Source organism: Pipistrellus hanaki (genome assembly GCF_964339955.1).
Source record: "Pipistrellus hanaki genome assembly, chromosome: 8".
NCBI lineage: Eukaryota > Metazoa > Chordata > Mammalia > Chiroptera > Vespertilionidae > Pipistrellus > Pipistrellus hanaki.
Window position 1 is genome coordinate 70361842 of NC_140510.1, and position 15684 is coordinate 70377525.

A 15684-nucleotide genomic window follows, 5' to 3' on the forward strand; every position below is an offset into this window, starting at 1 on the left:
TTACTCATAGAATTAGATGCATTTATACCTCTGGTCTCTGTCTTCAAGACCATCAGACAAATAATAATTTGTATGATTTGTGCTCTAAGCCCAGAACAGTTCGGATAAAAATACTAGTCACTTAACTATGTATAAATGTACTTATATGAGTTAAAATTGACCTTCAAACTACCATCAGAGATGGAAATACTGACAACCGTTACTACTTTTAAGCTATTAGTGAGTTAAAAGGCTACACAAACTATAAATTTTAATTTAATAGGGAATATTTCTTTCACTAAGTAGTTCTTTTTCTGATTAATACCTATTGAACCCACTAGCTGTTCAAAAATTATAGTTTGTAAGGTAAGCGAGTCAGTCACTCATGTATTATGAAATTAGTTTAGAAAGGCAAAAGATGCTGCACCTGTCATTAATGAAAAAGGCAAAACCGTGGAGCCGTGAGCGTCACTTCCTGTTTCCCTCCCCTCGCAGGAGCAGCTTTCAGCGCTGGGCTGACGGGTGGCATCAGTACGTCCATCGCTGTCTTCTGTCACGAGCTGCCACACGAACTGGGTAATATGGCCTTTAATATTTTACCATACTCATCACATCTCAGGTTCTTCAATGTTTAAATGCATCCGAATGTTAGAAGTGTCAAAGCATAAAGAATGGCTGATGGCAGAGTAGAATGTCATCATTTTCTTCTTGTATAATTTTTTTAAAAATTCTATTTTATTGATTTTTACAGAGAGGAAGGGGGAGGGATAGAGAGTTAGAAACATCGATTTGAGAGAAACATTGATCAGCTGCGTCCTGCACACCCCCTACTGGGGATGTGCCTGCAACCAGGGTACAAGCCCTTGACCAGAATCGAACCCGGACCTTCAGTCTGCAGGCCTTCGCTCAATCCTCTGAGCCAAACTGGTTAGGGCTATTGTATAATTTTTGTTTAAAATTATACACATCTGTAGTCTCATTTTGGATTATCTAACCCCCTGCTGAGTGAAATCATCCTGTTAGCACATTGGTGGGTGGATTACTGAAAATGTGGCCAGGAGCTTCGTAGAGGAAGACGTTAAGAAACTCTTTCTGTGTAGGAAGCTGAGAAAGAAAGGCCAGAGGAAATTAAACTCTGGGAGAGAAGGAGATAAAGCTGATGTGAATTCCGGTCTCCCAGGAGCAGTTAGTGCTCAGGGTCAGTGGAGAAGAGATGCAGGAGATAACATCAGAGGGGAAACCAGAGCATGGCAATTGTGAAGCCAGTGGTAGACACTAATCTTCTTAGGTGTATTATCTTCATTTCCCCCAATAATGTTGCAGGTATGTCATTTGCAACAGTTTCTTGGCACATGGAAAAATAATGGCTTGCACGAATTTCTTTGTTAACTTCATTAGCAGGTCATGCATTTTCAGTCATTTACCATCGCTTTTTAAGAGAAAGAAACAAGCCCCAGAATTCTGCATGTTACCTTGTATATACTAAGTGTTCAACAATTACATGAATGTTTATATATTTAGTAACTAAAAAAACTTTATTATAGTTAGTAAAATTATTAATTTTGACCCTTTAGCCCTAAGACATTATTTCTTACAGAATTTTGCCCTTCTCTCTAACCCAGAGATTTTCAATCTTTTTCATCTCATGGCACACATAAACTCATTACTAAAATACTGTGGCCACCAAAACCAAATTTTGTTTTGGTTGATGTGACCCAAAACATAGTTGCAATTTTGATTCATTCACACAAACCCTTCATGCTCTCCCTGTAGAGTCACACCCCTTCCTCATCCCTGCTCCTTGGTGGCCCTGGACTGTTCTCCATCACTGTAGTTTTCTTTTGTAGACTGCCATATAAATGGATTCTGTATAACCTGTCATACTGTCTGTCAGCATCATGCCTTTGGGATTCACCAAAGTTGTGTGTTACAAGGGTTTAATTTCATAAGTAAAAAAACAAATTGGCCTGTTATTAAAGGTAACCTTTTATGTTATTCCTCCTTCTGTCTTCTTGATGTTTTCCTAAACTTGTGTGTGATTTCCTGTGGTTTTAGAACTCTCCCCTTCTGCCCTCGCTACAGGTGACTTTGCAGTCCTTCTGAAGGCAGGCATGACGGTGAAGCAGGCGATAGTGTACAACCTCCTCTCGGCCATGATGGCTTACATCGGCATGTTCATCGGCACCGCCGTGGGGCAGTACGCCAACAACATCACCCTCTGGATCTTCGCCATCACCGCTGGCATGTTCCTCTACGTAGCCCTGGTGGATATGGTGAGATGCATTCCGTTCCGTTGTTACGCTCAACCTGTAAATAGAACGCAACTTCCAAAAGTGCAAGAAATCTTTGGATATGGTTTGAAAGACTAATTCTTCAAAGCATGTAGCCCATTCTAAAGACATGGGCTAGCCTCAATAACCTATTAGGGAAAGATGGTTAAGTAGGAGCCTGCCTTCTTTGCAAACCAGTTGAGATGTTGAAGGTTTTGACCAAAGGATGTTACTCTTCAAAGTAATCAGTAGTATCTAGAGATAGAATTACAGGATTATGACACTGCTTTGAAGGCTGTGTAATATGGGGATGAAAGTGCTTTAATGTTAAGAAAATGGCAAACAAGAAAGAAATGCTATACTCCTTAGGTGAGCCAGTCTTGCAGAAAATTATATCCCAAGGAATTTAAGTAACTTCCCTTATTTCCACCTATGGCCCGAGGGCTCTGTCTGCCTCCTCTGCTCTATTGTTCTCTCTCTCTCTCTCTCTCTCTCTCTCTCTCTCTCTCTCTCTCAGGCCACCACCACCTTCTCTTTCCAACTGTCCTCCCTACTTCTGCCCTGCCCTGTCCACAGCACTCTGTCAGCACACCAGCTAGTGTGATCTTCCGTCTTCCGGGACCCTTCAGCGGTTAGGCCATGCCGCTGGTGTGCTTCCATCCTTTACGTGGTTTTCCGTCTGATTCTGTGTAAAAGCACCTTCATGGTGCTCCATCCTCCTGAGCATTTCCATTTTCTCCCGCCTCCAGCTTTCCTGGCTGAACCCTGTCTCCACCTCACCCTCAGGAGCACTCTGCCTCTTGCCAGTCACTCCAAGTCTGATGAGAATACGTTATAGTTAGCATTGTGTTCAATAAAATAATTATTTTATCTGTAGCTATGCTTCAGTCATTAGTGTTCTTAAGTGAGAAAATAAAAAAGTATTTGAGCAGATGACTGTACAAAATCGCTGGTAAACACCCATGTTTCTGCTCAGCTCCCGGAAATGTTGCATGGCGACGGTGACAATGAAGAGCATGGCTTCTGCCCGGTGGGCCAGTTCGTGCTGCAGAATTTGGGGATGCTGTTTGGATTTGCCATCATGCTGGTGATCGCCCTCTACGAGGACAAAATAGTGTTTGACTTCCAGTTCTGACAATCCGGGATCACGTGGTTACAAGGAGGCTACTGTGCAGCCTGGCATCTGTCCCTGGACTGCGTGCCATCGCTCCAGGAAAGGACACTGGCTTGCACCGCTTACACGTTCCGAGGTTTGAGCTGACTCCCGAGACTGGTGCTCTGTACTGTCTTTTTACAAAATGTAAAGCTTGTCGTATAGAAAGGAGAATATGGGACTCCATGAAACATCATTGATGTAGGATTAAGACTTGCAAAAAGTAATCATATAAAACACTAAAGTAGTCTCTTTATTAGTAGAAACTTCTGTGGCTATGCAGAAATAGAAATTGAACCAAAAAAAATCACTTAAACTTTAAAATACTTTAAATGGACTTTGAACAGACTTTTCTTTGTGCTAAAAATGACTTGTAGTGTCCTTTAATTCAGCTACATATATATATATATACATGTGGTAACAGGGATCAACTTGACTTTGAGATTGAATATGTAGATTCTAGGGCCCAGAGGAGAGCTCAGGCTGCAGTAAGGTGTGGATTTAGCATTGGGAAAAGTCCTTATTCTTGAATCTAGAGTTACTATTTTTGTATATATTTACAGTGTTTAAACTCCCAGCCTAAACTACTGAAATGTGTGATTGTATGTTTGTGTGAGCTTCAGTTTAATGGAAGATTCATAATGGTTCTTTGTATTAATATTATACTTGGTATTTGGGTGTTTTTGTTTTTTTAATTTTGGGTTTTTTTGGGGGGAGGTTTGGGTGGGGTAGGTGGTCGGAGCATGTGGTAAAATGTTTTTTTATAATTAAAATTGTAATCCTCTAGAAAATTTCAGAGAAGTGAAGAATCCAAACATGGTCTAAATATTCAATTTTCCTGCTTTAACAGTACTAGCTAGTTATTTGGGAAATTTAAGTTCTAAATGTATGTATCGCTTTACCAGATGGCGCTGGGACCAGGCTGTCGCTGACAGTAAATTCAAATGTACCATGTCCATGACAGTACACCGAGTGGTAGAGGAACAAAACAAAAGATGGTGATCCCAGTGGTACTGGGCTATCATAGTACCACGTGACTGGGAAGATCTACTTAAATTACTGAGCTAAAGTCACTTGATCATTTTGTGCCAAGATGTGCTGTTGGTGCCTGATAGGGATTAGTCTCTTCTGTAGGTGCCCTGTTCTCCTACCATTAATTGTGACCAATTTGTGAGAAGTGCCAGCTGTGTTTACTCTGAATCTGACCTAATCATTTGTGGCACAAATGCATGGAGCTTTCTGTTCCCACCCTGTGCCACCTGGCTGCATTTCCACCAGTTCAGCTCTGCTTAACGCTGGGCAGGCAGCTTCCTTTTAATCTGCTTGGCTACGTGTAGCTGCTCTAAACATCTTCCTGCTCAATACTGAAGAGCCAAACTCTTTCCATTCCATTAGGATACTTTCACTCAGTCCTCCTCCTTTCCCCGGTTCCTTTCCTCCTGGACTCCACAACAGAAACCAGAACTGTGAGGGCAGCACGCCCCCGTGTCAGTGGAGGGCTGCAGTGTTCCTTCTTTCTGCTGCGAGCAGGGAGCTGGGTGTGGTTTCTTACGGGGTGCCCGACTGTGCCGTTGCATCTGGCTTTGCCCCTGGTCTCCCGTATGAGGTGGAGTTCTCTGCATGGGTTATTTCAGCAGTGGGTGCCGATTAGGAATCCTCATCTCATTGCTTCACCCTGCAAGCAACTGAGCTAAAAGGTGCTGATATTTTATTTAGTACTGCCAAGTTCAAGGGACTCACGTTCCTTGCTTTCTGAACCAAGCCAAGTGTATAGTTCGTTGCTGGGTGTCTACCCGGGCAGCTTCTGCCTTCCAGCATTGTTAGATCTGCTTATCTCAAAAAAACCTTTATGGAGAGCAGCAGCTGCAGTGTGCTCCTGTCGGAAGCATCCGATGTAAAGCAAATAGGCCATGCTGAAGTACATGAAGTTTTATGTTCTCTCAAACACGGTGTTATCTTTATTTGCTAGATCTTTTAGGAGGCTTGGGACCATGGCTGCTAGTATTTTGTTAGGGTTCCACCAGTGTTTAGTTCTCACGTCATTCTGATGCAGAATTTCAAGTCTTACAGACAATCTGAATTCCACTACATTTCTGTTTGGCTCCAACATTCCATTGAGCGTGGCCAGCCTGCTTTAAGGAGTGTGTTGGAGGTCATTGCTATTACCGTACAATGCTGTCACCGTGTGACATCTGTATGAAATTCGGTGTACACCACATTGCATTCGATCCGCTGTGATTATGCTTAGAAGTCCTCCAGTGACTAGTGCGGTGTGAAGTTAGCAGTAAGTCAGTGGCTTAAATGTGATGATGGTCCTGCAAGGTGATACTTGCTAAAATATCTAAACTTTTTGTTGTTGTTGTTATAACTGAATCATTTTTTTAAAATTTATAAAGCTAAAGTGATCAAATGCTGTTTTTTTTCATTGTCAACAGTGGTGTGTCATTTTATGTATGTTCCTACTGCCTGTGGAACTCCCAAAATAAAGACATTCAAAAAGATCAAGATGCCAGTGTGCCGTCTCTAGTCTAATCTTTATTTGAGGACATTCATTGTAAATAAGGGCTGCATTTGCACATTAATAAGTTTATAATTAAGTGTAACTTTAGACAGATTGACTTCCACTAATTAGGTTGTTTAAAAAGGAAAATCTATTTTCTACTCAATCGTGTGACGAGAGGGGAGCGGGACGGACGGGCGCCTGGCCGCTAGACACTGAGCTGGCACAGCAGGGCCACGCCGCGCCCGATCCAGTGCTCCTTCGGGTGGTCGGAGGGCAGCGTCATGGCGATCACGAAGTTGGTGGAATGGCCCGTGGTGGACAGCGTCCCCCTCCGCTCGCTGGTCTTGTACAGCGGAGCCACGTAGCTTGGTCGCTTGGGGATGTCGGCCCTCTTGCAGGGCTTCAGCCACAGCTGGAAGGAAGAGCGGACACCTGAGTGAGGGCTGCTGAATTGGAACGTGAGCACAGTAGTGAGAGTCAGCTAAGTCTGCAAACTTCGGTGGCCCAAGGAGCTCCTTTGTCAGCAGCACTGCCGTGGCCCAGTGTGGTTCCAGAGCCCCCAGAGCTATCAGAACCAGTTTAGAAGCTCAGTTAGAAAAAACCCGTGGTCATTTCCACCTCTGCTGTCAAAAAGCTCGCTAACTCTTCCTCCCCTCTCCACCGTACTGACCTGGAGAGGACTTTTGGTGCTTACACACAGGTCAGGTATACCTTACAGAGAGGAAGCCGCCACCATTGGTACGCAGAATCATGCTGCCTTACTCATAAAGTCCCATCCCGAGACCGTCGGGGAGGATTCTTATCAATGATGGTGGGACCAGGTCACTTCCCCGTTTTAGGGAAATATCTTTTTATTATTTTTAATCCTCAAGAGAGGACATCTTTTTTTAATTGGTTTTAGAGAAATATCTATCTGTTGCCTACCACGTGCACCCCGACCAGGGGATCAAACTCTCAGCCTGGGCATGTGGTCTGGCGAGGACTCACACCCGGGACCCTGTGGTGCCCAGGATGGCTCTTCCACCCACTGAACCCCAGAGCATGGGGGGGGGGGGTGTGCTGTTTTAAGGTCGCTGGTGTGTATGTCATGCAGGTGCAATGCACCCACGTTATCTTTAGAGCCAGCCATGTTATAGAATGTAAGTGCGGCTGAACCTCCCCAACCTCAACAACAGGACAGGCCAGCTGACCTCTGGATATGGACACAGAACCAACTGGCCATAAAGATGAAACACGTGTTAGGACTTATTTGCATTCATTTCTCTGTGGTGGTAATAGCAGCGATCCTCTGAGGTGGTAAAGCTTGACCCCGTTATCCCTAGTTCTCTTAGGTTTCTCAGGTCAAAATATAAGCTGTAGGAAGGAGCTAATAAGGATGCTAGTCTTTGCCCCCACGTAACTGGAATCCAGATTCTTATGAGGAGGATTCACACAACAGTGTTTCAGACGCAGTGAAGTATAAGGACTTATGCCACTCAAGTTGGATGGGTTTCATTTCACCCAAAGGTGGATTATCTGGGGGTGGGGGTGGGGGTGGGGGAGTGTTGTTGTTGTTGTTAATCCTCTCCTGGGGATATTTTTTCATTGATCTTTTAGGGAGAATAGGCAAGACAGAGAGAAAGATCAATGTGAGAGAAACAAATGGATTGGTTGCCTCCTGCATGCACCCAGGCCAAGCCCCGGGCTGGGAGGAGCCCGCAACCAAGGTACGTGCCCTTGACCGGAATCAAACCCAGGACCCTTCGGTCCACGGGCCGGCGCTCTATCCACCAAGCCAAACCAGCCAGGCAAGAGTGGATTTTCTTAATGAGAATTTTTCTCACTAAGTAATTTCATATTTGGGAGAATCATCCACTTAAAATTCCTTCTCCTAAGTCACTGCAACTACGTCAGCGTTTCCATGTGAAAGGGGAAGAAAAGTCCGATACCAGTCCAGTCCTGACATTGCACACCGCCCTGTGACTTCCGGCTCGGACCTCACTCTGGAACTCCCTCTGCCCCCCGGGCCTCTGTGTCGTGGCAGGTTCCCTGCAGCTGCCTGCCGGCTGGTCCCCCTCTACCTGTCCGGGCTGCGTGGAAGGGCTGCTGCCTGCCTGGGCTGCTCCCTTTTCCCACAAGCCATTCACGAAACCCAGCCGCTGTGTCAGCGCCGTGTCACCCTCCACCTGAGTGAACATCCAGCCATTTTCCCTGACGCAGTGACAGGTGGGAACTCATAATTTACATGGTTTGGTCTGCCCATGCTGAACGGATGCCTGGAAAACATACTTTGGGATGTCAGATAGTTCACATTTTTAGGTCAAGGATTATGGCAGGAAAAAATTACATAATAAAACGTGTGCGTGTGTCGGTGAGTCCATACATGCAGTTGATCCTCACCACTCCTGGGCTCTGTACTTGCACACTTGCTGAGCACTAACGTGTGTTCGTCATGCTGACATCAGCACTCTGCATCCTCCTGGTCCTGTGTGCACATGCGCAGAGCAGCCGGCAAGGCGGGGCCCCGGATAAGCACCATCTAGCACCTGCCACCACTTAAGCGTTTCCATGTGAAGGGAAGGAACATTTCACACCTGCCCTGTGACTGCCCGTTCAGGTCTCATTCTGGATCTGGCTCTGCCCACAGGATCTTTATCGACTCTTGTTTCATCTCACAGCTAAACACCTATCCTTTGATGGTTTACTTAGTGACCAGCTTGAAACATTTCTGTGGATCTTTGTAGTTGTTAGTGGCGATATTCCTGTTTGAAGGGACCCATGAGCGTCATGCTACGGGGTTGTCTGGTGTTCCTACATGCACGCAGGCTATGACGTACACACGGGCTATGACTTGCACGCAGGCTGTGGCGTGCCTTATGGGGAAAGTCCTGTCAGCTTTATTCAGACACAAGCTACAGCACTCAAGTTCGTGAGTTCAATGGTCATGGTCAACAATATTATTAAATACTAGAGGCCTGGTGCACGAGATTCTAGCACAGGTGGGGTCCCTAGGCCTGGCTGGTGGTCAGGGCCGATCAGGGCCTTCCTACTGCTGGCCAGGGTCTCCCTCCCCTAGCTGCTGCCTGCTGGCTGCTGGCTGCTTACAGCAGGCTGGGGCCTCCCTTCATTCTGCACCGCCCCCTGGTGGTCAGCACATGTCATAACGAGCTATGGAACTCCCAGTCTCCTGAGGGGACAATTTGCATATTAGGCTTTTATATATAGAGAAAGTGCCTGTAGACAGAAATACAAATAAAACAAGGTTATGTATTGATCAGTCAGCATTTCTCCTGGGAGCAGTGGTTCAGCGTCCACTAATTCAATGTTGGCAGCAACACCGAAGGGTCACCAGTTCAATTCCTGGTCAGGCCACATGGCCAGGATTCTGGTTTGATCCCTAGTTGGGGCGCATGAGGGAGGTAGCCAATCGATGTTTCTCTCCCTCCCTTCCTCTCTAGAAATCAATTTTTAAAAATTTATGAAACATGATTATTCTAATGAGTTGACTGTGTGTGTGTGTTTGTGCATGCGCATGCACACACATGTGTATAAAATAGCCACCCACACATATACCCTTGGGAAATACTAACCACAGGCACTGTATCATAAAGAATTTTGGGAAGTGATTCTGCAAGTTTCTTTATCTTTCTATTCCAGGAAGCGCCATCCAAAAATAATCCATAAACTAAGACACCTAAATGAAAAAGAAGCAGGTGTTAATACAAACACTTTAAATATGCAAACTGAGCTCTGAATCTGAAATTCCTACTGTGAACACTATGCGAGTTATCCCAGGTCAGCAGCCAGAGCTTGTGCTAACACAAAACACAGAGTTCTCAGCGTTTGGCCTTCAGATCCGTATTTCAAGAATATCTACAATTTGCCTAGGCAGCTAATTCCCTGGTATAACTAAACGTGGGGACAACAGAGCAAAGCAGTTCTAAATTAATCTGTGTGCACACAATCAGATTTGTATATTTAATTGACCCATGTCAGCAGCCAGGAAATCTGCAGAAGTTACTCAATGCTGTCGGAACCCGGTGGCTTCTGGGCATGCGCACCAATGCTCCCCCACCCCCACCCCACAGATCCCTCATGTCCAGAGAGTCAACTTTCTCATCCCTTTTAGAGCCAATCTCACACCAAGGACAAAGGATGAACTCCCCGGAGCAGACGTTAGGGACTCAGGGGAATGCCGTGGCCTCCTGCCCTGTGGGCATGGGTCACACCTGCAGGGCCACAGCGAAGCAGGGCGGAGTTCACACTCAGCCTCAGTTCCTGCGGTGCTGGTGACCTGAGCCATTCCTTTAACTTCAGACCAGTTCTGTCGGCCAGAGAAGATCTGGAGGCATTTGTAAAACAACGATGCCTTCTCTGTCTACCTCCTGGAGACCTTAGAGTCAAGTCAGCCAGTCAGTGCCAGCCTGTGAAGTAGCGTATGAAAACCACTCCAGCCAGCCAGGCATCTCAGGGGTTGAATGTGCACGAGGAGGTCACGGTTCGATTCCCCATCAGGGCATAGGCCCGGGTTGCAGGTTCAATCCCCAGTGTGGGGCATGCAGGAGGCAGCCGATCAATGATTCTCTCTCATCATTGATGATATTCTCTCTCTCTCTCTCTCTCTCTCTCTCTCTCTCTCTCTCTCTCTCTCTTTCAAACTCACTCCCACTTAATCTCTGCAATCAATCAATATTTTTTAAAAATATATTTTATTGATTTCTTATAGAGAAGAAGGGAGAGGGATAGAGAGTTAGAAACATCGACGAGAGAGGAACATTGATCAGCTGCCTCCTGCACATCCCCTACTGGGGATATGCCCGCAACCAAGGTACATGCCCTTGACCGGAATCGAACCTGGGAGCTTTCAGTCCGCACGCAGGCCAACGCTCTATCCACTGAGCCAAACCGGTTTCAGCTTCCTCCCTACTTTTTATTAGACATCACTAAAGCAGTACACAGGACACAGACTCTTCCTTCAGAGTCCCTTTATCTCCATCTGCTTTATCATATCCCCTCTCTCCCCACAATTTCTTTCCTCGGTCACTTCGAGGCGAGGGGCGTACGTAACCACCGAGAGGGCTGAGCGCCCAGCGAAGGGAGCAGGGCGCGGCCGCTGTGCTTACCGTCCTCCGGAGGGACCTTGTACTCTTTGTCCTCCAGCACCTCGTAGTCGAACCCCAGCAGGTCGATGGGGATGGTGTATTTGCGGGCGAAGTTTTGCTGGGCGCCCGTCAGGAAGGCTTGCGTGAAGAAGAAGCCGGAGAGCCAAAAGGACGGAGGGGGGCCCACCTCGTACCATTGCTGGGGGACAGAGCACAGGCCGGCCACGTTCAAAATGTGCCCCCCACACTCCCTCCGTTACCTTTTAGGGAGACTAACGCCCGAGGGGTATAAAGCCGCACTCTGAGGGCTTTAAAAGGAGGGAGCTGCTTCTGTGCTTTGTTCTGACTTCAGTCTTACACCCACCCAGCCCAGGTGACTGGACACTGTGGCCACCGAGCACCGCAGTGGCTAGCTGCGTAGAAGGGGAGGAGGTCATGCTGATGGTCCTGCTTTTCCTCCTGTTCTCTCTCTGGTCGTGCGTAGCCAGCACACTGCTCCTTTGGAAGTTTTCCCACCTCCTTCCCCCAAATCCAACCAAGTCCACAGTCATTCCCAGAAAGCCAGGTCGGGGGAGAGCTCAGGGTCTGTACGAATGCAGACGCCCGGACAGTCTGGCTATGTATCGCCAGAAGCGCGCTGCACAGTGACTTTAGCTTCGTGCGGAATGACCGAGGGCAGTCTGACGGCAGAAACCGGAGGATTTCCCCGTCAGAGGCCAAGGCAGAGCCTTCATCTCTCCAGGACAGCCTCTCTTCCTCGGTTTCGGCGCTAGCCGGCGGCCAGCTGTGTCAGGGGAGTCAGTCCCCTGTCCCCGCAGACGGGCCGTCCTCTTATGCGTCCCATACCGGGTCTGGGACACTCGTTACTGCTGCGGGTGACTATTGCTGTTAAGAAGAACAGGGCAGCCCTAACCGGTGTGGCTCAATGGATAGAGCATTGGCCTGCGGACTCAAGGGTCCCAGGTTCGATTCCGGTCAAGGGCATGTACCTTGGTTGTGGGCACATCCCCAGTAGGGGGTGTGCAGGAGGCGGCTGATCGATGTTTCTCATCCATGTTTCTAACTCTCTATTCTTCTCCCTTCCTCTCTGTAAAAAAATGCCGTTAAAAAAAAAAAAAAGAAAGAAAAAGAACACAGCACAACACCGCTGTTGGCAGGGGCTCGCTTTCACCTAGCCTCCTTCTCAGCTGCTCTGCTCTAGGCACCTAATTTGAAGCTGAATGTGGAAGGAAAGATCAGCATAACCACCTCTTCCTCTCTCCCCCGTCTGTGACGTGGACATCTGAGCTCACAGAACAGGAACCTGCTCTTACCCCAGCGTTCAGACACCCCCCTGTCCAGGCCGGGATCTAGGCAGCCAGGCAGCAGCTGACCGTATGGGAGAGGGAGCGGGGGCCACGTGTGCAGGGAAGGCCCAGGAGGACGGGGGTGAGCGGGCACAGACAGAGGGGGAGGCCAGAGGGGCGGAACGTGTGCGGGAGGGCGCTCACCTGCAGGAACCGCAGTCTGGCCAGGAAGTCGTTCACGTAGCTGCCGAGCGGCTTGAGGCTCGGGTATGACTTGGCCATCCACATCGCTGGGATCTTGACGTTCAGAATGCTGCTGACCACCTCTTCGAGCTCCGTGGACATCACCACCAGCCCCTGCAGCACAGGGGGCGTCTGGTTAGCGTGATCACGTGCCTTCTTCACCGTTACCCTTTGTTTACAACTGTGATTAGCTAAGCGCGAGTCATACAGCAAACAAAGAGAGGAACGGTATTTTCTTTTTTTATTTTTTATTTTTCTTTAAGATATTATATATGTACATATCTTACCATTACCCCCCCCCCCCATACATGCCCTCCCTCCCCAGAGTTTTGTGTCCATTGGTTGTACTTATATGCATGTATACAAGTCCTTCGGTTGATCTCTTATCTCCCCCAGATCTCCCACCCCTCCCCGCTGTAATTTGACAGTTTGCTTATTGCTTTACTGTCTCTGTATCTATCTTTTGGTTCATCAGTTCATAATGTTCCTTATTATCCATAAATGAGTGAGATCATGTGGTGTTTTTCTTTCATTGACTGGGTTATTTCACTCAGCATAATGTTCTCCAATTCCATCCAGGTTGCTGCAAATGATAAGAATTCCTTCTTTTTTATGGCAGCATAGTATTCCATTGTGTAGAGCAGGGGTCTTCAAACTACGGCCCGCGGGCCACATGCGGCCCGCAGAGGAGTCTGATCCGGCTCGCCAGGTTTTTTGGGCAGTGAGCGCAGCCGAGGTGTTACAGTAGGAATTAGTAGTTCATATAGTCCGGTCCTCCAGCTCTCTGAGGGACCGTGATCTGGCCCCCACTTTAAAAAGTTTGAGGACCCCTGGTGTAGAGGTACCATAGTTTTCTGATCCAATCATCTGCTGACGGGCACCTAAGCTGTTTCCAAATCCTAGCTATTGTAAACTGTGCTGCTATGAACATAGGGGTGCATATATCTTTTTTGATTGGTGTTTCTAGTTTCTTAGGATAGGTATTTTTCTTTTAATCACAAGTAAAGTCCTAGAGTCGTTGACGTATCCCCATGAAAAATGTCCACCTCGCCAGATGTTAACGGAAACACTTTAATTCACGTGCAATGGACATGAAACGCAGCGTTAGCTGCGGGTGTCCACCGTTTGGTTCTAAGGAGTATAGGACCCACTGGCAATCTGCTTCCTGGTCAGGAGAAACCCGGCCCTCAGGTGGGTCGGCCAGGTACCCATCCAGGGACGCCCCAAACACTCAGGGCGCTGCCCTGGGCAGCCTCCAGGAGGGGAGGCGGGTCCAGAGGAGAAAGAGGGTTGAAACCTGATTTTAAAAACCGACTCCTAGGGCTACTCCCACAAAACTGCACACCCCCTGGCTCCAATGGAACCTGGAGAGAGAGCGAAGAAGTCCCCGGAGTGGGGGGCTCGGCTCAGGGAGTCATGGTGGCCCCACTTGCCGAGAACCACTTCCAGCATGCCGTAATTACAAGTTTCACCAAAAGGCTGGTGAAGCTTGGGGAGCTCAGCTGGGTGGAGTCACAGGGAGTTTACCTGTTGGAAACGGCTAAAGGGCACTTCCCCCAAACCTCAATAGGATGATGGTTAACTGCCAGACCGCTCAGGGCACGTTACTGCCTCCTGTTGGCCACATACCTAACAGCTGTAGGCTATTCTGGAAAGTGACAATCTCTGTAAACCCTTTGGTAGCGTGCCCTTTGAAATGTATATCTCCACCTTGCCTTGGGACAAATTGTGTTTAATAAAAGCACAGGGTCCTTGGTCAAGGAGGAGAGCCTTCTAGCTCCTTCAGCTGAAGCTCCTCTGACCCCCAATACCTCTCAAAAGTATCTTTCACCCACGGACTCCTTCTTAGACATCTACGCGCGGCCCTTTCTCCAGAACGCTGAGCCCTTTGTAAGGCTGAGAAAGAACCCCGGCAATTAAGGCTCCAACTATTGGCACCAACACCAGTGAGATGGGAACCAGGGGATGGTGTTTGCTGGATGTGAGGTTCCCTGCGGGCTCCCGGGCGCTGGAGGCGGGAGAAAATGGAAGGACCCGGTCCAGACACCCCACAGCCAGCCCGGGGGATCACTCCACAGCCAGCCCGGGAGATCACTCCACAGCCAGCCCGGGGGATCACTCCACAGCCAGCCCGGGGGATCACTCCACAGCCAGCCCGGGAGATCACTCCACAGTCAGCCCGGGAGATGACACCACAGCCAGCCCGGGGGATCACCCCACAGTCAGCCCGGGAGATGACACCACAGCCAGCCCGGGGGATCACTCCACAGCCAGCCCGGGGGATCACTCCACAGCCAGCCCGGGGGATCACTCCACAGCCAGCCCGGGAGATCACTCCACAGTCAGCCCGGGAGATGACACCACAGCCAGCCCGGGGGATCACTCCACAGCCAGCCCGGGGGATCACCCCACAGCCAGCCCGGGAGATCACTCCACAGCCAGCCCGGGAGATCACTCCACAGCCAGCCCACCACACTCCTCTTCCTTCCTCTTTTTCACATGTGGATATATGCATTGATTTCAGAGAGGAAGGGAGAGGGAGGGAGGGAGGGAGGGATAGAAACATCAACGGTAAGAGAGAATCATTGATTGGCTGCCTCCTGTATGACCCCCACTGGGGATCAAGCCGACAACCTGGGCAAGTGCCCTTGACCAGGAATCTAACCCGGGACCCTTCCGTCCACAGGCTGATGCCCTACCCACTGAGCCACACCAGCCGGGACCAACCCTGCAGGTTTGCTATGAAGACCGCCACTAGCAGGAGCGTTTAGGGGCAGGTTCAGGAACGGGGTGCGGGCATGGGGGCTCCCGGCGCCTCCCTCACCTTGATGGCCTTCTGAATGTTGACGCACGAGTCCCGGATGGTCTGCAGCAGCTTGTTGAAGCGGCCCATCTCCTGGACCAGCACGGTGTTCATGCTCTGGGTGTACGTGGTCGGGTACCGCCTCATCGCGGCCTCAATGTCGAAGTTGTTGGGCAGCTTCCCCAGAATGTCACCGGCAACGTCGTTCACCACGTCCTCGGAGGACTTGGCGCCGGCTTCTGCGGAACGAGACTGGGAGAACCCACTCCGTAAGCTGGAGGCGCCCGCGGAGGGAGGTGGAGGCCGGGCTGGGGAACCCAGGGGAGAGCCAGGGGCGCCCCCCCCCCCCCCCCCCCCCGGCTGTGC

General features: G+C 49.0%; 2 protein-coding genes across 5 annotated transcripts in view; one reads left to right on the top strand and one right to left on the bottom strand.

The window, feature by feature from the left end:
* The window catches only part of SLC39A10 (solute carrier family 39 member 10), a 90442-nt gene extending 84539 nt beyond the window's left edge, over nucleotides 1–5903 (top strand). For all 4 annotated transcript variants that reach the window (XM_084892138.1, XM_084892139.1, XM_084892140.1 and 1 more), the window contains exons 8-10: nucleotides 475–555; nucleotides 2062–2252; nucleotides 3226–5903. In XM_084892138.1, the coding sequence (XP_084748264.1) occupies nucleotides 475–555; nucleotides 2062–2252; nucleotides 3226–3384 (431 nt within the window). In that variant the 3' untranslated portion in view covers nucleotides 3385–5903. The remainder of the gene's footprint in view (nucleotides 1–474; nucleotides 556–2061; nucleotides 2253–3225) is intronic.
* A 7-nt stretch (nucleotides 5904–5910) lies between these two features.
* DNAH7 (dynein axonemal heavy chain 7) overlaps nucleotides 5911–15684 on the bottom strand; it is a 159998-nt gene continuing 150224 nt past the window's right edge. Inside the window, exons 61-65 of the mRNA XM_084892142.1 lie at nucleotides 15340–15570; nucleotides 12477–12629; nucleotides 11008–11185; nucleotides 9475–9578; nucleotides 5911–6317 (exon numbers count right to left, since the gene is read on the bottom strand). Of these exons, the coding sequence (XP_084748268.1) occupies nucleotides 6111–6317; nucleotides 9475–9578; nucleotides 11008–11185; nucleotides 12477–12629; nucleotides 15340–15570 (873 nt within the window). The 3' untranslated portion in view covers nucleotides 5911–6110. The remainder of the gene's footprint in view (nucleotides 6318–9474; nucleotides 9579–11007; nucleotides 11186–12476; nucleotides 12630–15339; nucleotides 15571–15684) is intronic.